This window comes from Marmota marmota, unplaced genomic scaffold, assembly GCF_001458135.2.
Source record: "Marmota marmota marmota unplaced genomic scaffold, marMar, whole genome shotgun sequence".
Lineage (NCBI taxonomy): Eukaryota > Metazoa > Chordata > Mammalia > Rodentia > Sciuridae > Marmota > Marmota marmota.
In genome coordinates, this window is record NW_026000005.1 from 1,054,762 (window position 1) to 1,080,290 (window position 25,529).

At 34.7% G+C, this 25,529-nt stretch overlaps 1 protein-coding gene and 1 long non-coding RNA gene across 51 annotated transcripts in view; both read right to left on the reverse strand.

Moving 5' to 3' along the window:
* Positions 1-25,529, reverse strand: part of Ttn (titin) — a 282,873-nt gene that overhangs the window by 148,036 nt on the left and 109,308 nt on the right. For 20 of the 50 annotated variants that reach the window (XM_048808084.1, XM_048808057.1, XM_048808041.1 and 17 more), the window contains 28 exons: positions 25,175-25,252; positions 24,935-25,012; positions 24,269-24,355; positions 23,942-24,022; positions 22,903-22,986; positions 22,439-22,525; positions 20,148-20,231; positions 19,855-19,935; positions 19,629-19,709; positions 19,376-19,459; positions 19,010-19,111; positions 18,490-18,597; positions 16,537-16,617; positions 16,275-16,352; positions 15,971-16,048; positions 15,729-15,812; positions 14,287-14,367; positions 13,768-13,986; positions 12,969-13,046; positions 10,808-10,891; positions 10,531-10,608; positions 9,954-10,037; positions 9,611-9,694; positions 9,322-9,405; positions 6,443-6,517; positions 5,710-5,853; positions 5,038-5,115; positions 4,284-4,352 (listed from right to left, as the gene is read on the reverse strand). In XM_048808084.1, the coding sequence (XP_048664041.1) occupies positions 4,284-4,352; positions 5,038-5,115; positions 5,710-5,853; positions 6,443-6,517; positions 9,322-9,405; positions 9,611-9,694; positions 9,954-10,037; positions 10,531-10,608; positions 10,808-10,891; positions 12,969-13,046; positions 13,768-13,986; positions 14,287-14,367; positions 15,729-15,812; positions 15,971-16,048; positions 16,275-16,352; positions 16,537-16,617; positions 18,490-18,597; positions 19,010-19,111; positions 19,376-19,459; positions 19,629-19,709; positions 19,855-19,935; positions 20,148-20,231; positions 22,439-22,525; positions 22,903-22,986; positions 23,942-24,022; positions 24,269-24,355; positions 24,935-25,012; positions 25,175-25,252 (2,514 nt within the window). Of the gene's footprint in view, positions 1-1,886; positions 1,965-2,727; positions 2,809-3,599; positions 3,894-4,033; positions 4,139-4,283; positions 4,353-5,037; positions 5,116-5,709; positions 5,854-6,442; positions 6,518-7,295; positions 7,371-8,873; positions 9,114-9,321; positions 9,406-9,610; positions 9,695-9,953; positions 10,038-10,530; positions 10,609-10,807; positions 10,892-11,108; positions 11,173-11,259; positions 11,364-11,559; positions 11,638-12,408; positions 12,502-12,694; positions 12,770-12,968; positions 13,047-13,767; positions 13,987-14,286; positions 14,368-15,055; positions 15,140-15,353; positions 15,438-15,728; positions 15,813-15,970; positions 16,049-16,274; positions 16,353-16,536; positions 16,618-18,489; positions 18,598-19,009; positions 19,112-19,375; positions 19,460-19,628; positions 19,710-19,854; positions 19,936-20,147; positions 20,232-22,438; positions 22,526-22,902; positions 22,987-23,941; positions 24,023-24,268; positions 24,356-24,934; positions 25,013-25,174; positions 25,253-25,529 lie in introns of all 50 variants that reach the window. The other 30 variants (XM_048808072.1, XM_048808059.1, XM_048808092.1 and 27 more) reach the window with 29 other exon arrangements.
* LOC125618144 lies at positions 842-1,880 on the reverse strand. Its single transcript, XR_007349382.1, has 2 exons — positions 1,262-1,880; positions 842-1,102 (listed from the first exon to the last, which is right to left on the reverse strand). It is a non-coding gene; the product is annotated as an uncharacterized LOC125618144 (long non-coding RNA).

Sequence of the window (25,529 nt, forward strand, 5' to 3'; positions counted from 1 at the left end):
GGGAGCCGGAACTCGGGCGCCCCGCGCTCGGCGTTCGCTCCGATAGGCTCAGGTTCTTAGAAGCGCCCAGGCGCAGAACCCTAGCAATCTGTTTGCAAGCCACAGGCGAATTGTAGCCTGGAATTACCTGATCTATGGCTGAATGAGTTGCGGTCAGTCGAAAACAGGGGACGTGACGTCAGTTTACCAAGATGGTGGCTGCTGGCCTCCTCTGTGGACTGACCGGTGTGTAGAACCGAGCAGGACCGCTTCCTTACCCCGTCTGGAACCCAGAATTCAGCCCTGAGTACGGTGCTTGCGCGGCTGGCAGAAACTGCAGCGCTGTAACCCTGCGTCTCTATCCCAGCGCACACTGCAGACTCTAGCCGCGGGGCGATTTGCTGAATAAGCAGTTACCCTCCGTGCGACAAACCTCTCGCGTTTGAGTCCCCGTAGCCGATCCTCGTGCGATGGAAATCCTTCCTCCAGGTTCCGGAGCACCCCACTATTGCTGGAAATTCCTAACAAGATATCCTTTAGCCGTCCTGACTTGTCATACTCCCACACAGTGAAGCAGCACACGGGGGTAATGCACTCCCCTCGCCGCCATCTTCCAAATCCCCCTTTCTGGGTTTTTAATGGTCTTATAAATTTATAACCACTCGGGCAGCATTGCCAAATGTTAATGATTGTTGTGAGGAGTAAAAAAATAATAATGGTGGAGATCCTGGTTCTTTGAAATTAAACTAAAATATTATGGTTCACTTAATGGTCTAAGAAAACAAATTGCTTCAAAGCAAAAGATGTTTATAAACAGAGGTTAGAAAAATTCAATAAGATAAATGCTTTTTCTAAAATTGGGTAATATTATATTTATTTTTTTAAAGTGTAAGGAGATATATCTTGTCTAAAGCTTGGGGTCATTCAAATTATTTGAGACAAATATTTACAAGATATTAGTATGTTTACTTTTTAAAGTTATATGGATGAACACAGTGAATTTGAGAACACAGATGAAACCAAAGAGAACTTTAAATTTTTCTACACTCACTGTATATTTCTGTGTCTTCGGGAAGAACAATAGGTTTTTCTTCTTCCATAATTTTCTTAGGCATCTCAGGAACTTTAAAGATATTAGTATATTTATTGTTATTAATAAGAAATATAAGATATTAAGAATATAAAGAAACAACATACTAAGATTTAATATCACATTCATTTGCTCTGGGCAATGAAAACTATCTTAGAAATACTTTGTATTGTGATCACTATCAGTGTATACCTTTAGCTGGTGGAACTTCAGGCTTCTTAGGGACTGATACACGAATTTTTTCTTCTGGAACAATTTTCCTGGGTGCTTCAGGTGCTTTAAAGATATTTATTTGTCTTATTTTAAAGAAGATCATAATTGGATATAGACAAATCAAGACCAAAACCAAAAGGGGCCTCTACCAAAGGAGAAAGTCAAAATTCCAGAATTTTGCATGGACGTGCAATGTATTCCTCTTAGATTTTGCCTTATTGATAAGTTCTTTGTTATATCACAGACACTCTGCTCTTTGGAGATAACGATCATTTGATATTGTCATTTAGAACATTTTTTTACTTATTCCCAGAGCAACTTGAAAAGAGCTTCTAAGATGGATTATATTTGGAAGAGAAGTTGAGGGGTCAATATTATTTCATTATTACTTAAGAAAAGGACCAATAAAAACAGTAACTTTCAGGCTTATGTCTTTGTTCCCAAAGGGTCACCACATAAAAGGAAAGATCATGCTATAGAACAGAAGTTGAAATTTAGATCATTCACAGTCATTTTGTGGCCCTGAGGGGAGAATGGTCTCTCTCCTCTGTAGAAAGTGAATAAAAAGGGATTTATATTAGTGGTAATCAGCAAAGGCAGGTACCTTTAGTTGGTGGAACTTTTGGTTCTTCAGGAACACGAACTTTTTCTTCTGCCACAGCTTTCTTGGCCACCTCAGGTACTTTAAAGATAGCAGTAAAAAATTTCTTTTACTTTTAAAAAGTCGTAAAGATTTTTAACACAGAGAGCATAAGAGATATAAAAACAAAGCAGGATATAGCCACAATATAAAACACAGACATACTTAACAATACTAAAAATGAGTTAAAATTTGATGAAATATCCAGGAGATTTCTCATATTAAAATGGTAAGAACTTGGTATTATTTCTGCTTGACTTGGTGGAATAATCTGTTCTTTCTCTTTTCAGTGATAACTTTCTTATATAAGTTATATGCTTCAGGGACTTTTAAGATATGAGTTTATATTATTTATTAGAAGCTTTACAAAATTTCTATTGTGAAATTCAAGAGGTTAGCAAACATAAAGCAGAGACATTAAACACATAGAAACTATATTTTTATATTTAATATACTTTAATGCCATTTATAATGAATAGGAAAGCAGGGGCTTACGAGTAAAGATATTAGTGAACATAAAATCAAACAGAATCAAAGAAGGATACTTGAGTTCACTCTTTGGTTAACAAGTACATCTAGATGTACTTGGTTAACAAGTACATTTAGATGGTAATGACAACAGTGATTGTCTTTTTTTTTTAAAGAATTTTCTTTGGAACCTCAGTTACTTTAAAGATGTTAGTTTGTTTTAGAAATTCCCAAAACAAAACACCAAAGAAAAACATCAAACAGATGGCAAAGTTATAAAGCAACAAAAGGGCTACTATACATAATTTAGGTAAGTAATTTTTCACCAATAAAATACCTTTAGCTGGTGGCTCTTTTCGAGGAACAACTTTAAAGGGTGGTTTTTTTGGAGGGATGATTTTCTCAGATATATCAGGCCCTTAAAAGATATTAGTGCTTTGTTTTAGAAAAAAAAAAAAACAACTCAAAAGTCTTATGAAGCATTACTTCTAAAGTTAGAATGAAGGCTCACAAAATGCTTTTCTTATATTTTTTGAATTTATATTATGCTTACTTCCAAAAAATATTTGATTTTGCTAGATATTGTCTATATTGTACATTTACTGTATAAAACACATATTTCTTCATCTTACATAATTATTAATTTATGCAAGATTCAGAGTAGTAGAGAACTTAGTTGAACTACAGTTATCCTCAGAATTTACCAGAATGCAGGTATCATTATCAATACTTGCTCTATTTCCTTATTTTTTAAACTAAGACATGATAAAACTGCAAAAGGTTTTGAAAGGCAATTATCAATTTGTGCACTGTTGACCAAAATATTAATAAAGCAATGGTTGTCCGGCCAGAGCAGGTAAATTCTCAGTGAACTGACGAGTTTCTTTTTCACTTCATGACACTGGTCAGTTATTTTGGTATCTCTAACAATCAAGTAACAATATTGGTCAGATTTTTAAAAGAATTCACAAATTTATATGTTGATCTCTATAGATATGTACATATCAAATATTACTCTCTTGTCTGTGAAAATTATACTGTGTGGTTAATCTGTATTTGATATCAATGTTTGTTTCAGAGTTTAAATTCATGCTTGAAGTATTTCACAGGTTTTTCTACTGTTTCAAACTAAACATACAAGGTACTTTCAAAAGAAAGCCAGTTAGAGCAAGATATAACAAAGAGTAATATCTGCACAATTCCCTCTACCTTTAGGTGGAGCTTTGGGTTTTTCATATACTTCCACTTCTTCAGCCTCTAAAAACTCTATGACCCTATGGACTTCTTCAGCTTTGTGTTCTTGAAACCTGCGTTCTTCTACTTTGAGGAATTCTTCTACCTCGTGGAATTCTTCTTCTTCGAAGTATTCTTTAACTTCATGGAATTCTTCTTCTTCGAGAGCTTCTTCCACTTTTGCTTCTACTAGTTCTAATTCTAGTCTTTCTTTTACTACTTCCTCTTGTTGGTAGGCAACTGATATTTTTTCTTCAAGAACAGTTCTCCCTGAAAGAGCATCTACTTTAAGAGATTTATTATTTTAAACACAGAAGAAACAAAGAAGTAAATTGAAAATGTAAGAAAACTACTAATAAAAGGCTTGCATGCAACATAAAAAACAAAAACAAAGATCTTTCCAAAAATACCTTTAGTGGGGGGAACAGCTTCTTTTTTAGGCACAAGGACTTTCTTTTCTGGGATTTTCTTTTCTGGGACTTTCTTTTCTGGGACTTTCTTTGGTACTTCAGGCACTTTAAAGATACATTTTTGATGTTTAAGACCGTCAAGAATAAACTTTCACAGACAACAGACATCATCACCAATCAAGACACAAGGACATAAAACATGAAAGTCTTAAAGGTAAAAGCAGAGATTTAGGTTTTAGAGAAGATGTACCTTTGGCTGCGGGTGCCTCTTTCTTCTGAGCAGGAACAGGTACTTTTTCCTCAGGAATTTTCTTTGGCACTTTAAAGATATTAGGTGTTTTAGTTAGCTGACAATGCTCAAGAGTGCACATAAATAAGAGCATCAGAAACATTGGCATTACAATAAAACATCGACACCACTCTGTACTGTTGGATGCCTATTTTAAAGGCAATAGGACATTTTTCCAGACTATTTATTTGTGCTATCCTTACCCTTAGAAGGTTAGTCCACAAAGAACCTGAGTTTTTTTTTTTTAATAGTAGAGATTACCAACATTGGACTTATTTCTACTATTTTTCATTTGATGAACAGTCTTGCAGTAATTAGCATCCCAGAGTACTTAAACTCTAATATGAGCCATACATTCTGTTGGGCACTATGATATTTGCTGAGAAGTTTATTATGATAGGAATTGTATATTCTAATTGGGAAAGATGCTATTGAAAGAATTAACTGAATAGGAAGCAATGAGAATTAAAAATTTTGTAACAACATCAACATTCCATCAACATTCAAAATGGGAGTTCATAACCCACTTGAATCAAAGTGTGAAATATGATATGTCAAGAACTATGTAATGTTTTGAACAACCATAGAATTAATAAATTTAAGAAAGAGTTAATAAAAAAAATAAATTACTATAAAGAAACGGTGAAAGAAGACATTTGCTCTTTGGAAAGAAAATTAATAGGAATTTAAAGATATTAATCAGGATTTGCTATACCTTTAGCTGGTGGTGGCTCCACTTTTTTAGGAACAGGAGTAGGTGCTTCAGGTACTGCTTTCTTAACCACTTCAGGCACTTAAAAGATATTTTATGGACATTTTGAAAAATGAACAGAATAAGCATGTAATGAACAGAACAACATTCATATTCCAAAAGAATAAACATAAAACACTAATGTATTTTTAAAAGATGTTAGCAACCTAAAGGGTAATAATATATATGGCATAGTGGCTCTAGAGGTGTGAAGGATATTACTAGAAAATCCCATAAGCAAATGTAACATCAATTATGCAAAAGATTGTGGTGGTCTTCAGGAACAAATGGTTAAGAATTATACTAAGAAATGAACACTTTCGCCACACAAATTGCTCCTCCACATTTACATTGAAGACAAAAATAAGAATTCCAATCTAGGAGAAAGTATTAATATGCCAATAACAGAAAAATCATCTCTCCTTGGTTGTTAGCTATATTGAAGATGAAGTAGGAAAAGTTAGGGGAAAAAATAAAGGGACAGATAGCTTCAGGTACCAGGAATAATTATTCTTCAATATTCATTGATATGGCGATGTAAGGAGAGTAGAGTGGTAAACATTAGGTTTAGATAAATTCTGAGAAAGATTTAGAATGCCACATATTTTAGTGTCCAACCCATAAGAGCAGGTGTACCTCTAGGTGGCGTCACCTCCTCGACCACCTCCACCTCTTCCAACTCTTCCACTTCTTCCACCTCCTCCACCTCTTCCACCTCCTCTATGCTAGGTGGTTCTTCTGGGATCTCTTCTGAAATAATCTCTTCAGGCTCCTCAAACACTTTTAAAAGATTATTATTTTAAGTTATTTTTACAATTCTTTTGAACATTAGACTAAAATGATACATCTTAAGCCTGCTCAGCCTTGTAAATGCTAGAGAAAAGTCACTAGTCCTTAAAAAAATAATCTACTGGAGTTTTCAAAATCTTAGTTCCTTTTCATCATTTGTAACTAGAAAAAACCTCTGAAAATTTAGGCTAAAATTATTATTTTAATGGAAATGGACCTGTTTGGTGTCAAACAACCACTAACTAGTCGATATTAGATCTGTACCAGTTACCTAGAATGCCACTTGGACAAGCTTTATTCCATCATTGATAATCAAGCCATTTGATAAAACATTTCCCACAGAAAATAGTTCCCCTTCCAGAATTTTTATTGAAATAAAACATAGCAAATAGACAAGTAAGCTAAACATGCCAGAGGAGATTCAAATGGTATTAGTTTGCCCAATTTCTATTAGATAAAGGTAATTTAGAGTCTGCATGTTTATTTTCTGGGGTGAAAAGTGCACTGGCCTCCTTTGAATATTAGATAATAATAAGACAATGATGACTTTGAAATGCTATTTTCTTAGAAAGTCATCTACCTTCAACTGGAGGAACTTCCTCTTCTTTAGGTGGAATGATTCGTCTTTCTTCTACTTTCTTAGGCACCTCAGGAACTTAAAAGATATTGATTTTTTTAGGCACTTAAAATGCAAGAGTTGAAGAAGAATACTTAAAGATCAAGCTTCCCATTTTTAACACAAGAGAGTAGATATCACAACACACATGCACAGATGAAACACTGACATTTCACAGAATTAGTTAATGAAGAAAGGATAAAGAGGTTTGTGGTTTAAGACTAAGGATCTATTAAGGGGATATTTTATCTTTTATTGCTGGACCCACTTCTTTCTTAGGAAGAACAATGGGGAAATTGTTGAAATCAGGGACTGATTTCTTAGTCACTTCTGGCTCTTTAAAGACTTTATTTTTTATTTTTGAAACAAACAAACAAACAGAGAAACAACATAAAACACACCAATCAATGCAAAGAGCAAAACTGACATAATACCCACAAGGGCACAACAGAGTCACAATTAAAGAATGTCAGAACAGACCACAGAGTACAAACATGTATGTTGAATGTCCTGGGTGGATAGCACCACAGTTCAACATGAATGCAGCAAACCCATCCCTGGAGGGGATGGTATACCTTTGGCTGGAGGAGCCACTGCTTTCTTAAGGCTGGGAGGAGGCGCCTTCTTTTCTGGTTCAGGTTTCTTAGGTACCACAGGCACTTTAAAGATATTATTTTATAATTTCAGTTTCACAAAGACAAAGACAAGAGACATAGCAATAATACACATTATGTTAATAAACACCAAACAGGAGTTTTGACTTTTATGGTTGAAGGAGAGAAAAGACACTGTGGAATGTTCTCGGAGATGGGAGTACCTGGCGCAGGAGGAGCCTCCTCTTTCTTGGGAATGACCACTTTCTTCTCTGGTACTTTCTTCTTGACCTCAGGCACTTTAAAGACATCATTTCATGATAAGAATTTGTTTTGAGGGACAAGAAAGAGAGAAATCAAGAAGTCCACACACAAAAAGACCAACATGCAACTGATACTTAGGACACAGAGTGATGCAAGTTGGGAGTGAGGGTTTTCAGAGCAAGGGATCAGAAACCTATTTGGTTCTCTGAGGACAATGCTATCATTTCATCATTAAATTTCACTAATGATTTATTAAATCACTATTTATAAAACATTTCTGAATCATTAAAATCCAATAAAGACCAGCCTTTCCATTTCATTATACTAATATATATTGCCCGATAGAAGGGTTGTTTTAAGTAGTGATGCCAGGACCTTTTGTAGCAAATAACATTGGGTATTAAGGCATAAATATAACCATTATGTATTATACTAGGACCTGGTTTAATATTTCAAGTCTGGATTCTATTCATTCAGTGATGGGGTACTTTTACACTACATGTGTCTTCACAAAAATATCTGAGCCCACTAGGACTCATATTAGTATCACTATTTTTTTTTAAATATTTGTTTTAATTAGTTATACAAGACAGAAGAATCACTATTTTGGGGGAGAGGAAGTTGAGGCTCAGATTGGTTAAAGAACTTGCTCAGAGGAACAGAGCAGGTTACAAAGTACAAGCTAGCATCAAAACCTGCTGGACTACTATTTACACATATGTATGAGAAAACAAGCCATTCCTCTGTTTTGATAAATGCATTAATCTTTCTTTTCCTTTTCATCCCCATGTTATAAAGGCACATCATATAATGAGTGAAGGATGATTTAAGAATATTTATTCATTATATTTTTCAGCTAAATTTTTTTCTATAGAGAATTAAGCTTTGCAAAATATCTACATGAAAGATCAGAACTCCTGCGGCAGTTTTGGGACAACACTTCCTTTCATCATTGTTCTTAATAAACATAGTGTACCAAGCACACACGAAAAAGTAACAAATATCAGTGCCTTGAACAGCTTTCGAAGTGGAAGTGTGGCTGCTCACTTTACAAGTTTTCCTGAAATGCAGTTCCACCATAATCTATCTGGTAAAGTGATGGTGAAGAACATGTATGTGATTTGGGGCGGTGTACCTTTGGGAGGTGGTGGAGGTTCCACTTTTTTAGGAGCAGGAACAGGGACTTTCTTCTCTGGTACAGTTTTCTTTGGCACTTCATGCACTTAAAAACATTTCATTTGAAGACATTAAAAACCACATGTACAATGTTGTATATAAAACAAAAAGACACGCAACAATAAGACCACAAACAATTAATAACCTTTCATAAAACAAACATTTAAAAGACATTCGGATAATTGACAATAGACCATGCAGACACACAATTAGAAGAGGACTTGTCTGGAATGTGTCCTAAGACTGACATAGTAGAAAACATACACAGTAAAGTGTTACAGATAAAAGTACAGATGAACAAAATGATGGAAAGACAAAATTCAACACAAAAGAGTTCTTGATTCCAAGAAGAGCAGCTATACCTGGTGCAGGTACTGGCACCTTAGGTTTAATTTCTGGAAGAACTTCCTCTTCTTCAGGTGCAACTTCTTCTTCCTCAGGTACAAGTTCTTCCTCCTCAGGTATGAATTCTTCTTCCTCAGGTAGAACTTCCTCTTCCTCAGGTAGAACTTCCTCTTCAGGAACAATTTCTTCTTCAAATGGAACTTCCTCTTCCTGAGGCCGAGCTACAGGAACTGGGACTGCTTCACGTTTCTTTGTCACTTTAAAGATATTTATTCAATTGCACGAGCATCACTTTTATGGACAATATTCATGATAATGTGACAACATGAAAAGCAAATATTCTGTGATCATAAAGCAACAGCTATCACCAGCATACATATCATCAAGCATTAATTATAATTAACGAGGGTGCATAACACCAGTTAATTTTCCTTTTGGCCCTGGTTTTGTTAGAGATTAATTTACCTTTGGGTGGTGGAGCTTCCATCTTTTTCAGAACTGGTGTTGGTTTCTTTTCTTCTGGGATGACTTTCTTTGGCACCTCTGGCACTTTAAAGATATTATTGTCTTTAAGAATGTGTTCTATTAAAAGTCTTGCAAATAGATGTAAAAAAGAATCATAAAATATTTGACTTATATATTTAACTAGACAGGTGCCTTTTAAGAACACGTTAATATTATGGGAAAATTCACATAGGAATATACATAACCGTGAGGTTTCTCCCTGAGTACTTTAAGTGATGAAATGATGTACCTTTTGCAGGTGGAGCCTCTACTTTCTTAGGAGCAGGAACTGGCACCTTCTTCTCAGGCACAGGCTTCTTGGGCACCTCTGGCACTTTAAAGAAATGATTTAGACAAAAAAATTATGTAAAATAAAAATATTGAGTCAAATATAGTTTCAAAAAGATTAAGACAAGGCAATGAAAGTATGAGAAAGAAATTCCAAGAAGTATTTTATTTTTTAAATCTTTTGTTTTCCATAAGGAAATGATAAAGAGCTGCATCACTAAAAAGCAGAGAATTAAACCAATTACTTTTTAATTTCTATGCAAATAAGAATTTAAAGATAATTATGGCTTTTCAAGGTCATATACCTTTGGCCGGTGGAGGTTCCACCTTTTTAGGCACTGGTACTGGTACTTTCTCCTCTGGCACAGGTTTCTTGGGCACTTCAGGAACTTTAAAGACATCAGATATGGTTAATGTCATGTTTTTCACCCATAGCTAAGAATCCAGAAATTTTAAGACTTTAATTGAAACATCACAGATACCGTAACAATCTCACTGAAAATAGTAATTGTCACAAAACAAAGGACTGGAAAGACACAAGAGTTAAAATAGAAAACACTAAATAAAACATGGATTAGTGATAAAGACAGTACACAATGCCTGGTAAAGAATAGCTGTGTCCATTTTGATACTGCTAAAAGAATTTATTTTACACTAAGAACTTTCCACTAAAGAAAAAGAGCTAAATGTTAAGCATAAGCATGCTTCAATGGCAAAATTCAGAGAATACATGGTAACCTGCTGACTTCTGAGTGATCTTTATCCTGGCATTAATGTTATTAATAATGTCATGGGGGAAAGGATTGCTATGGCTCACCACGTTATATATACTACATAAGTAAATTATTAATCATTCCACTGATGGATTATAAATAAATGTACCTTTAGCTGGTGGAGGCTTCTCTTTTTTAGGAATAGGTACAGGAACTTTCTCCTCTGGCTTCTTAGGAATCTCAGGCACTTTAAAGACATTATTTATTGTTAAATTCTAACTATGAGTAAAAACTCATCTATATAAAGCATATTTAATGCTTTTCACAATAGAGAATAAGATACAAAACACTTTTTAGTCAGAAGAGAGTTAACTATTTAAGAGTTAACTATTTAAAAGCAAATTAAGTCTCCCATATATATGTCATGTGAGTGGTTGGTGGTATACCTTTGGCTGGTGGGGCTTCCTTCTTTTTGGGAACAGGAACAGGTTTCTTCTCTTCTGGTACAGGTTTCTTGGGTACTTCAGGCACTTTAAAGATATTATAAAGAATTTTGGAAATGTTGCAGAAAAGATAAAAATGTGAAAAGCACCTGCAGTTATCATACTTAAGTATCTTTAAAAAAATGTCTGCTTCTAAAATAAGCAGAATTGGTCATCAATACTAAAAACCCCAGAATTCGACCAAGCCAGAAACCTAATCTCTAAAGACACTGCTGCATATCCCTTTTCAGGACGTATCATCTACCTTTGACTGGTATCACGGGCACTACTTCCTCCTCAGTTATGAGCTCTTCTTCTTCGTGAACGTACTCCTCTTCATGAACATACTCCTCTTCATGAACATACTCCTCTTCATGAACATACTCCTCTTCATGAACATACTCCTCTTCATGAACGTACTCCTCCTCCTCCTCTTCTACAATATATTCCTCTTCATGGGTTTCAACCTCTTCTTCAAAGGCAACCTCTTCTGGTTCTCGTTTTTTAGGCACTTCTGGCACTTTAAAGATATTATTTTTAAGTTGGACGTTTTCCCATTACTCAACAAAACTAAGACATTTTAGGAACACAAGTCCATTTATAACAAAAAAAAGAGAAGGCTTTATCTTTCTCACCAAAGGATTTCACACAGAACTGAACATGAATTCCACAGCAAAGAAGACAAACAGTACATTAAAATAAGTGGTATTAAGTACCTCTAACAGGAGGTGCTACTTCTTTTTTAGGGGCTGGTACTTTTGCTTCTGTGACAACCCTCTTGGGCTTCATGGGCACTTGAAAAATTAAGTATAAGGAAATTTTATGGTCAAAAACAGGTTACCCAGCCAATAGTAGATTTGTTGTACTCTAAGTAGATAATTTTGTATCAATCTCTGATGTAATAGTTATACAATTATTCATCTATAAAAAAGTTTATGTTTTCCATGGAAACAATTCTGAGCTTTATAGAAATGAAAATTTACAGAAGTAGTCAAGTGTGAGGTAGCAGAGTCCAAGTGTAAAATGATGTTTAGTGTTCAAGTGTCTCTGCTCATAAGAAACATCCTTTATTAAAAAGGTACGTATATTCCTGGATAAATGTACTTCTTGATTTTACACAGAAGTTACCTCATACTTGGCATAAAAGCAGGAAGATATGTGACTGGACATTGAGTTATCTTTTATTTTTAATCTTCAAAATAAATTTGGAATGAATAAACAGTTATCAAACTTTGGTGAATATTATTATATCATTACATTAGTTTAAGTATTGTAAGAATACGCCAAATGGTACCTAATTTCAAATCCAAACATTCTATTTTCTACATATCATAATTACGTGGTAGGACATAGCCATTGCATAAGAGGCTGTGGATCTATTTTGAAATAATTTTTCTTTTTAAACTTAACATTATGTTCTTATCCTGAATTTACAGGTTTTTACATCCAACATCCTCCTAACAATATAGGAGACACAAAAATGACAAAGATAAGCAAAACATAGTTACATTAATGTCCAAAGAGACATGATAAAAGACCACACTCTAGGAAGGAAATCATTATACCTTTAGCAGCTGGTTCAGTCACCTGCTGTTTTTCACGTTTGGTAATTGAAATGTGTATTTTTTCTTCAACAACTTTCTTTGGCTCTTCAGGCACTTTAAAGATATTAATTATTAAAGAGCATTAAAGCTAGTCCCATGAATATTATGAAATAAAGATACATGAAAAACTGAAATGTAAGAATCAGAACCAGAACAGTACACTCAGTGAAACAGAAAAAGAGACAAGATTCTAAAACACGGTCACAGTCACACAGTTGTTTTGGCTAGATATTACTCTGCAATATACCTTTGGGCGGTGGAGGTTTGAGTTTCTTTGGAATGGGCACAGGTACTTTTTCTTCGGGGACAGCTTTCTTCGGCACTTGAAAATATCAATATTAAGAGATTTAAAAACCAGAACCAGAGTTTTCAAGAGTTAGTAAGAACAAAAAGTTAAATACCGTATACAACATAATATTCCCAAACACATGATTTGCACACTATCACTTGAACACATATTTATAGGGGACAGACAGACAGGAAACCAAATCATTCATGACTGAGAGTTTTTCTCACTCTACCTTTAGCTGGTGGGGCCTTTGGTTTTGTGGGAACTGGTTCTTCTTGGACACGTTTTACTGGAACAGGCTTCTCGGGTTCTTTAAAAGCACATACAAGGTACTTAATGTTAGACTTTAGAGCATAAATCAAAAATACTTCTTAAAAGGAATCAATTAAAATAGTTGATCTTTTACCTACAGTGCATGCATAGCCTCAGAGGTGCAGTTAGACAAACTCTGAGAGACCTACAACTTCTATTACCCTTTTCTCCTGGCTCTGTACTTCAGGTAATTATAACTCATTGGTATGTATTAAATGCTCATTTACTTTAAATAGACAAAATCGTGACTGAAACTCCTCCATCTATAATATTGGTTTTTAATGCCAACGTGTAGAACTATGAAGAATGTTCTCAGAGTTTGGTCACAAAACATCAGAAAGTAAATGAGTGAAATAACACTTATTTGTTTCAAAATTCTAGTAGGAATGTGTTCTATGAGTAAAACAAATTCTTTAGAACTAAAACTATTTGCTTGCAAATTTGGTCTTCATTGGGTAAAACAGTGCTTTGTCTGTCTTTACTTTGGAAGTAGTTGTTACGTTTGGATGGTGGGAACCCTGAGGGTAATAAAGCCCCCAAAGAAGCTTAAGATTCACAGAGATTTTTTTTCCCCAGACATTATCCAAAAAAGAAATATTCTGAATTTGCCAAATGAAACAAAGTTCTTTACAAATTTCTTTGGCCATCCAAAGTTTTATCCTGTTCTAATGGAATTTGCATGTTTTAATGTGGTTTGGGATTTGCAGTTTTGCTCATACCTGTGATATATTCTTCATGCTCTTTATATTCTTCATAATGTTCAAACTCACGTTCTTCATATTCTTCATATTGGTCGTATTCTTCTGTTGGTTCATACTCCTCATATTCTTTATAATCCTCATATTCTAAATATTCCTGGTAGTCCTCATCCCGTTGTTCTGAAACAATTTCTTCTTCTCGGGTATAAGACCATTTTTTCTCTTCTGTTACCGTTACTTCTAGAATAATATTGACAACAGGCAGCATTTTATTTGAAGCCCATTTAGGGATGATAGAGACCATGCGTTTGGTTTCATTCCTTTGGGCTATTTCCATGCACTGGTTATGGGAGCCCCTGATTATCCTCTACTTGTCAAGACATCATAAAATGTACATTTACTAATGGTGATTTCAAACGTCTGAGTCCCTGACTTTAGTCAACAATGAGCCAATAAAGTATGAGGACTAAAATTGGGACTTAGTGGGCAAAGAGTCAAACAGCTTCATGCTTTATGTTATTTAATCAAAGCATAATATACCTTTCGCGGGTCGAGGTTCTCTCTTTGGAACTTCAATGGACACTTTTTCTTCTTTAACAGCTCTTTTTCTGAGTTCAGTCACTTTAAAAGAGTAATTATTATAAGTAAATGGCAAGATTCCAGAAATATATATGTTAAGAGGAATTTTATACAAGTAATCCAAGGATGAAGACAGCCATAATGGTGCTCATTTAAACTTTTCATTTAAATGGCAAAAAAAATCAATAGGCTTGGAAATAAATATAGTCAAATATACTTAAGAATTGGTTTTTGTCTAAGCCACTTAGTACTTCAAAGATAATGAAAAACTTTAGGAAGCTCAAGCAGAATTTACAAGAGAGTTAACAAAAAAGACAACAGAAATAATGACTAAGCACAAGCATTAAAGAGAAACGTGTTACATCAACAGTTTCTGCACCTCAATTCTTTTTAAAAGCTCTATTGATACAGTGTAGAAAATTCAAGATTTAAAATTTTATCAAAGATTGACACATAAACAAGCATTTAGGCAAATGAGTTTAGCAAATGGACAAATAGACAAATTAAAGGACAAACACACTTTAAAGAAAACTATATATTTTGGGGGAGATTCACATCATTTTAGGAAAAAAATACTTTCTGGTCTCAGAATGTTTTGTTATGAAATAGCATACTTATATTTCTTACTTTCTAATATGTATTGAAATAATTTTCTCTAGTGATACTAATTCTACTAGGATGGTTTCAATAACTAGATTCTTAGTTTGATTTCTTGAAGGAGTCAGTATACCTTTGGCTGGTGGCTCCACCTCTCTTCTGGGTTTGAGTTTGGGAACTTTTTCTTCTGGGACAGTTCTCTTTGGTTCTTCTGGCACTTTAAAGATAGATTTCGCTTTAAAGAATTGTTTCCCTCATTCACACCACAAAAAAAGACAACCATACAGTAGTAATGAAAACATGAAAGACTCGACATGTTCATTATTTCAAATGTCAAGTGACAATAACACCCACAAGAACCCACACCCATGACCAAAGCACTTAGGAAGGTGGGTGAAGACAACACTATTGGTGTTAGAAGGCTGATGTACCTCTCGCTCTTGGAGGCTCCTCTGTTTTAGTTACGGCAACAAGAACTTTTTCTTCCTGAGTAATTTGCATGTGTCTCTCAGTCACTTAAAAGATAATTTTAGGATTAGGGAGTTATATTGTTTAAAGTGGAATTTTTAAAATATATATTGCCAGAAAGTACTGTCATTTTAGAAGAATTTACAATGCACACACAACACATCACAAGTCAGTAGGATTCTACTCAAAGACGAGGCAATAACACACCACGGCCACCAACAGACAATAAACTCTACACACAAGGTGTGACCCAAAGGACAGCAACTAGAGAAAGAAAGACAAGACTTTAAAACTTCTCATTTTGTGTGTGTGTATGTGTGCTGGGGGATTGTGTTTACCTTTGGCTGGGAGAGGTTCTTCTATCTCAACCACTTTTTGAGGAACCCTTTTTTCTGGGACTGGTTTCTTTGGTTCTTCTGGCACTTAAAAGACATCAGGTAACATGGTTAAATGACATGAAAAGCACTTCCACTGGCACATTCATTTTCTTATTCTTGCTATACAAATTTGGAGAATGTATCAATTAAGATAAAGAAAGAGAGACAGGCGTTATTCAAGAAGAAAGCAAAACACAATATACCTTTGGCTGGTGGCACCTTTTTAGGAACTGGAGCAGGAACTTTCTTTTCTGGCACAATTTTCTTAGGTGCTTCAGGAACTTTAGAAATATTAGGTTTAAGAATATTAGTTTGCATTACATTAAGAGGTGACATGGTTTGGGGTCTTAGAACTTACTTTTTGAAAAGATCACACACACACACACACACGAATGACTATGCTCAAGAAAAATGTTCAGATCTGTGCTGATGAGATATGGGTGTGCCAAATAGAGGCCTTACTGTGTGAACACAAACAGTCCTGCGCTTCTCTGGGAGACATTGTACCTTTAGCTGGTGGAGGCTCCTCAATTTTAGCAGGAACTTTGGGTTTCACTATAATTTTCTTCTCCTGCTTCTCAGGCACTTGAAAAGATTATAAAATATACTTGTAGAAAATGTGCAGATTTTTTTACAATAAAAATGTAAGAAATCTTTTTCTTAATCATGCTATTTATCAATATTTGCAATACAGAGGATAAATTGGCTATAAGAGAACAGAAAGAACAGAACAAACTGACAGAGAAATAAAATTAAGATTTCCATATACCTTTAGCTGGTTCAGCTTCCACTTTCTTAGAGATAAAGTGTAGCTTTTCTTCCACAACATATTCCTCAGGCTCTTCCATCACTTTAAAGACATTAATTTTAAAGAAGAAAAGCTGTAGTGTTTTTGTGTTTAAGTTTAGCTGTGATTTATCATTTAAAAGGATAACTAAAATAGCAAAAGTTTAACACTTGCAAAGTTCCTGATTGTTTCCATTTTAAATACCTAAAGGATATTTAATCAGAGCAAACACCTTAGTAAACAGTATGGGAACTATGTCTCATTAATTTAATGTTCAAGTATATCATAAAGATAATAACACTTATATTCATAGGAATAATAGGACACATATAAGACAATAAAAAACGCTAGTGGAAAAATAAACAAGAACACAAGATTTGAAGGGAACTTGCAAAAATAACCCAACACTCTAGGTTTGAAGGCTGCAGGACAGAAACATACACATAAGGATTTAAAAGTAACTTGCAAGATATTTTATGCCCCCCTTCCCTGCTTTGCAGGATAAGAATGGTGACTTTTCAGTTTATATATGTAAATTAATTACAGAATAGAAAAGTCTAGTGAAAAACACATCAGCTCTTTACAGTGAAGGTAAACCTAATGGGCCACCCATCTTTTAAGCTTAACGAAGACTAAGAATATCCTAGAGTACCTCTCCTTTACCTAAAGTCTGGAGTAGTGAAGAACATTTATAATCTATACCATCAAAAATTGAAATCAGATCCAGGCAACAAGAACATTTCTCATGTGTATGTTATGTTTGGTTTTCTAGATACTTCTGGAATGTATGGGGTCCTCTTCAAATTCACTGGATTCCTGACCATGCCCACCATCATGACCTTTTCTGGGAAGTATAATAGAACTAGCAAGCTTCTCTTGGGAAGTCATACCCCATCCTGTTCTGTCCCAAACCATTCCATTTAGACTGTGCATACTGAATTTCAGAGGAACTTTTTTTCCAAACAGAGAAAGCAGGTGTGGTGTACCACCTTTAAATTAACTACAATTTAACTCTTCAATTCACCAAGAAGAGAGTTGACTTGTTAAGAAACTTATTGGTTCCATTTTAAAGCAGAGCTATTCTAGAACTTTCTTGGGACATTTTTATTTTTATTTTTTGGATATATAGCTTCAGTAAGAATGTTGGATTGTACTACTCCTATCTTAATTCACTGAAAGGGTACTCCAATAAAATAAATTCACAGCTTAAATGATAGAGAACTAGTATTATAAGGTGCAGGAACATCTGAATAACAAGTCAATCTGATCACAGATATTACATAATTATTTTCTCCATATGTGCAATAAAGGAAAGCCCTTTGAGTCAGTTTCAGATTCATGAATATGGCCTTCATTTCTGGAAAGTAATGAGGTAATTAGTATTTTATTGTTCATTTTACAACTGTGATTCAGGACATATTAGTAACTTGTGCAATCAATTTAATGGGTGGTCATTTGCCTTTGTTAATGCATAGAATAGAATGGCATAGAAAATATGGAAGAATATCATAAGTATATCACATATTATAAGGCTAATATTGCTACAGTGTTTCAGATACATATGTGTTTGAGAGAATACATACATATATGTATTATTGTAACATAAAATACATTTCAACTGTGGACCAAAAAAAAAAATTTTTGACTACCAAGGTGAAGTTTATGCCAGTCTACAATATGGAAGCTGAGTCCTATCTCATGAAATTTAATTAATTTTGGGCCCTTTTCTCTTATATAGCTAAGTAAGAACAAGAAATACGCTAATTTTGTGTAATGCTCCTGAATCTTGTGTTTTGAGTAAAAGATACAGTGAATGAGGCCCATGATGTTCATTGAATCTGTGTCAATTTTTGGTGTGACTTTTCATTAGTCTTATAAACTGTGAAAGACAACATCCAGACTCCAGATCATCACTAGCGTGTCTGTGTTGTTTACCTTCATATTCGGTAATCTCCACTTCCTCCTCCTCCTCCTCCTCTCTTTCCTCTTCTCTATAGACTGAAACAGACACTCGTTCCTCTTCTTCATAACTCCATTCCTCCTCTGCAGATATGTTAAAAGATAAGATTAAGTTTAAATTCAGCATGCTGAATACCATTAAGGGCATCCATCACTAAAGATGGATGAAGGTTCTTGTACTTGCTGAGGGTCATAGTACTTCTTCATTACAAGAGGGAGAGAGCTGATTCAAGATGACGGACAGAACAGCTCAAGACTGAGAGGGGTATTAAAATTATCTCCAGGTAGGGCCACTTTTAGCACCCATTCACTTCCTTAGAACGATTCAAGATCACTGTAGACATAAAAGAGGCAATTCCAGAAGGCTATGACAGGTAGACACATTCCAATATTAATACAAGGGAAGTAACTGGTCAGGACAATCCAATAAGCACATCTGGAAACAAGACTCCAAGGAAACACAAAAAGACCTTCCTCCTTCACTTGGATTATGTACCTTCATGCCGCATGACGTCCACTCTCTGAGGAACTGCAACGGATATTTTTTCTTCACCAACAAATCTTTTTTCTTCTACAACAGTTTTCTTAGAAACTTCAGCTTTAAGAAAGCATTAAAGTTGAAGTTTAAAACGCAAGAATTTTAACAATTCTCTCTCTTTAGGGTTTGGGAAGATTTGTACAGTACACTATTTCATTAGCAAAATGGGAAAACAAATATGGTGAGTATACATGTACAAAAGTCTCGGGAAGCAAGACAGAGGGTCAGTACAGGAAGAGACCCAACAACAACAACAACAACAACAACAACAACAAGAATTCACATGCTACACAATTTCTGTCAGAGGATGGAGACAAATCCTACCTCGGGGAGGGGGAGCTTTCTTAGCGACAGGAACTGGCACTGGAACTTTCTCCTCTGGGACAGGTTTCTTAGGTGGAGCTGGCACTTAAGAAACATGACATACATTTAGAGCTTCGGTGTTATCTCACTGAAGCCCCCCACAAAACACAGATAGGCAACCACCATACACCTGGATCACAAAACTGACAAAGCATGGTTAGCTATGACATACGCTGTATAAAGATGGCTCTTGGAAAGATGGAGGGACAAATACCTTTTGGTGGTGGAGCTTCTTCTTCTTTCCGAGGAACAGGTCTTTTCTCTTCAGGAACTCTCTTCTTTGGTATTTCTGGCACTTAAAGAATAGTACTTAATTTTAAAATGTTCAACAAGGCCCAACAGATAGGCATAATAGAACGGGCAGGCCCATTTAAGAAGGCATGCAATTAAAGAAGCTTCAAGGAAAGACAAGGTTATTTCATGGAGATGGGATGAAGTACCTGCTGGTGGTGGAGACTCCTCTCTTTGAGTAATGATAGTTATTTTTTCTTCAGTGACAACTGTCTTCTGTACTTCAGGAACTTGAAAAGACATTTTTTGGAATTGACTTTACAAAGTAGCTAATGCACTTGTTTTATAAGAAAATAGACAAGTTGGACAGACACCCTTGTTGAAGTCTCACTCACATAAAACATTCATTTTGAATTAAACTAATTCAATTAGCAGCCAAACACGAGATGTTTTGCACACAAGACACAGGAATGGGACTGCTGTTCTAAGCAAGTCCCCCTACCTTTAGCTGGGGGCGCTTCCTTTTTCTTTGCCACAGGAACAGGAACCTTTTCTTCAGGGACAGGTTTCTTTGGCACCTCTGGAACTTAAAAGTTTTAAAACAGAAAATTAGTTGAAACATGAATACTTTTCACCAGGGGGCACAAGCACACCCACAAATTTTTATGAAAGCTTGTTAGGGAAATTTGTATGTTATAGATTATGCATCAGTGAAATACTGCAGAAAATTAAGCTAACTACAACCTTATAAAGGTTATAAATAATGTCACAAATATGGCCACTGTCACAAATAATGTCTTAGGGACACTTAGATTCAGACAATTAGAAATGGATTATATAACAGAAAGGTGTGTGAGTATATAATTCATCCTTTACTTATATATTAGATTGCTTTTGCAAAAGACAAATCAGTGATTACAGTGTGTAGACACTGTATCTAGAAAACTATTCTTTGTACCAAGAAATCAGGTCCACAATGGCAGTGGGTTTAATTTTAGACTAAGACTAAGAAGTAACAGAATAACTGTATCTATATAACTTATTAACCCCCATTTCTGGTGATATTTTCAGGTATGCTTGTTGTGTATGCAAAGTTTGGTAAAAACTTATTATAGATTAGGTCTCTTGTTCTTATATCTACTGTGACAATGATCTGTGTATAAAATGTTGTGGATATGTGCATATCTGTCTTCCTCTAAGGACTCTATAGTTCTGAATGAGGTCTCTTACAACAAAAAAATATTTAAGGGGGTTTAATTGATCTATTCTAAGCATTGATGATGGTGACTTTTTAATCAGAAGATGAATTTTAACAGCATGCACTATTGGCAATAATAGTACCCGTCTTACATAACATACTGGCAGCTTTTCTGAACCCCTACATTGCTACTCTTGCATTTGTAATTATCTTGGTATAATTACATAGGGATGCATCTTTATATGTATATCATGTTTTATATATAAGCAGCATTTATACATATGCACATGTTACTATGTGTGCTTGTTTGGATAAATGAGAGATACCTCTGTGTCCCCTTCAGGTGTGATCAAGTAATTTTGGTATTAGTAATGGTTTTGTATTTAAGGATAAGATAGTCAAAATTATCTTTTTAGTGGTTTAACCTGTTTTTTTAAAAAAGCTTCAGAATTCTGAATATTTTAGAAAGAGACAAGCAAATTTCATTCAGGAAGAAAATGTAGAAACATTGGGAGGTCAGGCAAAAAAGGGATACTATTCAAAATGCAAGACTTTCAATAGGCATGGTTCTCCTAAATTGGATGATGTTGAATTCCAAATCTCTCAATAACTGACCAGGTGTGTATAGTTGTACCTTCAATGCCCCAACAGTGCCTTTATTCCTATCCTATTCCTACCTTAGGAATGACAGTAGATGAATCTGACATAATTTTCCTATGTACATATATGAAAATACTCAAGTGAATTCCACCATCATGTACATCCATAAGATCCATAAGATTGGGGTCCTAATTAGGATAAGATATAATCTATGTATGTGTAATTTTATCAAAAAGGATTCTACTGTCATGTATAACTAAAAAGAACCAATTAAAAATTGTGTCTCTTATCACTCTTCCCAAGCCCCCAAACACCCAAACCAATAAGAAAATAAGTAATTGTTAATATACCATAGCAGCACATTTTTTAATAAAAACATCCCTGTATAAAAATACACAAACTAGCTACTTAGATAACTGCCACATTTCTGAAAATAATGAAATTCAGTTAATATCTCAAGAAACATGGTGAAAATAAATGTCAAAAAATTTCCATGTTTGCCACTACTGAAGATTTGTTATTATTGACACTTAAGAAGGGTGGCCATCACAAGCAGCATTGTGTTAGTCTTTATCTACTTGACATTTACTTGTGCCAAACACCCTCCATCTCCTCCTATTCATTCAAATGGTTTTCTTGAGGAAAAGTCATGTACACAGGAGACGAAAGGGCTTTTTTTCCCCTAGAAACAGGTCTATAAAAGACAAGTTTCACAAATATTTCTTCTTTCTCCAAGAGATGGAAGATATTAAAAATTTAAGATAGCTGTTTGATATAGTTACTTCTTCTAACAACATTTTTTGGTGGTGCCTTAGGAGTACTCAATATTATAAATAATGTACATCAAGGAGGTACAGCCCCAAAGCTGTCAAACATTAAAAACAAGCATCACGCAAGAGACAAAATTGGAAGACAGCACAGTGCAGTTGAAGGTGGTACAAAGCAAGGAGCTGGTGTCTGGGGCACAGGGTCTCCCCATTATCAGTTCTGTGTACCTTTTGGGGGAGCAGCAGGTTCCTTTTTCTTGGGTACAGGAACTGGCTTTTTCTCCTCAGGCACAGGTTTCTTGGGAACCTCAGGAACTTTAAAGATATCATTGTTGAAACAATGTTGAAAAGTCTAGTCTCCTTCTGAGACATTTAAGATTACATTAAAGCATAAATCCTCAGTAATAGTGTAAGAATTTAATGGTAATTTAACATGCTCTACTTCTGATAGAAAGAAATGCTGATCACATTAATACTATGTAAACATTACAAATAGTACACAAAGAAAAGACCCGGTTAGTAGGGCCTGGTGTCTAAAATGGTTTTTGATACTCATATAACACAACAAATTAATGAAACTGACACACAGAATTAAAACATTACAGATGCTACTTCATTAATACACAGGTTTCATAGAAAAATATACAAGAAGACAGAAGTTATAAATTAATTTTTCAAAAATATTATTCTACCTTTGGGTGCTGGGGGCTCCACCTTTTTAGGAATGGGAACAGGGACCACTTCTTCTGTAATAGCTTTCTTAGGTGGCTCAGGAACTTTAAAAGAAACGTGCCATATTTGAGAAATTAAGCATTTTGACAAGGCATACATTCTTGCAATGCTTAAAGAGTAAGTACGCCCTTTTACGTCAGCTGAACGCAAGAAAGTGATACATCAGAAACCAGGATCAATGGAGATGGCTAAGCGACCAGATAACATGATGGTTGTCACCTGTAACTGTTGGAGCCTACAGTTTGGAGCACCCCTGCCTCTGAGGTGCCAGGTTCTGTTCCTCAGAGACAGCTTTTGAGCAACATCAATAACTTTGAGGATAGTTTTTTGTTGTTGTTGTTTTTGGGTAGCAACTTTATAAGGCAGTTGCATGAGAACAGTTGCATTAGATTATCTAAGCATTTTTTTTTTATATCATAAATACTTAAAAGTTTGGCTGGAGAGAGTGGGTGGAGCATTGGCTTACAACAGTTACTCTATCTTCTAATTTTTGGTGGTATAAATTCTGACATGCTGGCTAATGTGACTTCATTGTCTAGGTGCAGCAGGACACCATTATATAGTATTTCTACCACAAAGAAAATAAGTGCAAACGACCTCAGAAACACTGATAATCATAAAATGCAGTGAAATAGGAAGTAGTAAGTTTAAGTATCTATTAATATGCTTTGAATTTATTTAATTGTACATTTATAGAATTTAATTTTTAATAATGGTGATAGAAACCCACTGACTAAAAACTTCCTAAAAATTTAACCACAGGCTGAGTGTGAGCTGGCTCTGCCACATCTGAAGTGCCTGGTCATTAGATTGTGAGCTTCCTGAAGCAGGAAGCAGCCTCATGTTTTTTGTTCCTCTCCTGTGGGGTTCCCATCCCCCATTATGTCCTGTGTACAGTTATTGAATATTATAATATTCATTATTATTATGGTTGTGTGTACACTATGGGGTTTATACCAACTTTGAAAAGATCTCAAACTTAACATGAAGTACTAATACCTTTAGGTGGTGGCTCAATCTTTTTGGAAACAGCAACATGAATTTTCTCTTCAGTGACAGTTTTCTTTTGCACCTCCGGAACTTTAAAAAAACCGTATGTTTTAATTACTGACATGCCATGTTGAGAGTGGCAATCGCAGTTTACAAAGAACATGGAAATAAATTACAAAGAACATGGAAATAAATTAAAACAGACAAATGAAAACAAAAAGGGTGACAGAGTTACAAGAGGACAGAAAGGCCTACAAGATCACAAATTAAATAAGAAGAATAAACATCCATTTAAGATTCTTCCATTTGAACCCCAAGTTCAAATTTGACTTATACCTGTGACTGACACCTCCTCCTCTGTGTGAGAAGCAAAGAACATCTTTTCTTCTGAAATGACCATCTTCTTTGTATGCACGGCAGGTACTTTAAAGAGAGTATTTCACATTAGTATTTTCTTTTTCTAGGACAAGACATCAGATGAAACATATAGATATTACATTATATTTAGGTCTTTGGACATGGATTGAATGGGTTAATATGAGCAGTTGAGAACAAATTTAGCTTCAACAAGGAACAAATCATGTTTTGATCTAGAGCAACATACAAACCATGCAGCCTTTCAAATATTATTAAGAATCAAATAGACACAACTTCTTCACATACAACACAGTATTTTTCTAAATCCATTAGGGTCTATTCATATAAATGAGAGGATGGGGAATATTATATGCAATGGAATATATTGCATATTAAAGTTAGAAAACTACTCATTAAACACAAACCTTCCTTAAATTAAAATGTAATTTTTAAGCAAAACTAAAAGCAGAAATAGAGGATGATATTATTTAAATTATGCACATGTACAATTATATAAAAATGTGTTATATAAAAAATGTGCTATTTTGGAAGTGACTTGTGAGTTATCTAGCAATATATGTACACATATCCATATGCAAAACTAAAAATGCTTAAAACTGGTAGCTGAAAGACAAAGATGTGTACCTTTCACTTCAATAATTTCTTCCTGTACTGGAGTCCGGGAAGGTTTTTGTGGAACAATCTTCTTTGAAACTTCGGGTACTTTAAAAATATGTACAAATATATTTGTATTGTGAAGGATATTGCTTTGGCAAAAATTTAAAAGTACCTTAGTTTAGATGATTATATAAAGAACTAACATGAGTACATCAGTAAACAGATTCCTGGTGTACATGATGCTAGGAATGTTTTAAATGATAATACCTTTGGTGACTTGAACTTTTGCTTCCTCCACTCTTCGAGAAGTCTTTTCAACTTTTTCAACTACTGGCTTCTTTACAACTGCAAGCATTTTAAAGAAATTGCAGTAGTTTTAGAATTTCTACTAAAACTCTCTCTCTACACACACACACATATGTATATATGCATATATATGCATTATTTTTTAAAGAGAGAGGCAGGTTTGGTGCTCTGAACCTTAAGCACAAGTTTCTGTGCTTAAATTATGTTGGTTGTATTTATTTTAAATTTATCATAACATTCTTTTTATCGTCTGTTTCATTGAATGAATTAGATATAAATTATTAAAAAAATCACTAACACAATAAAGCTTAGAGAA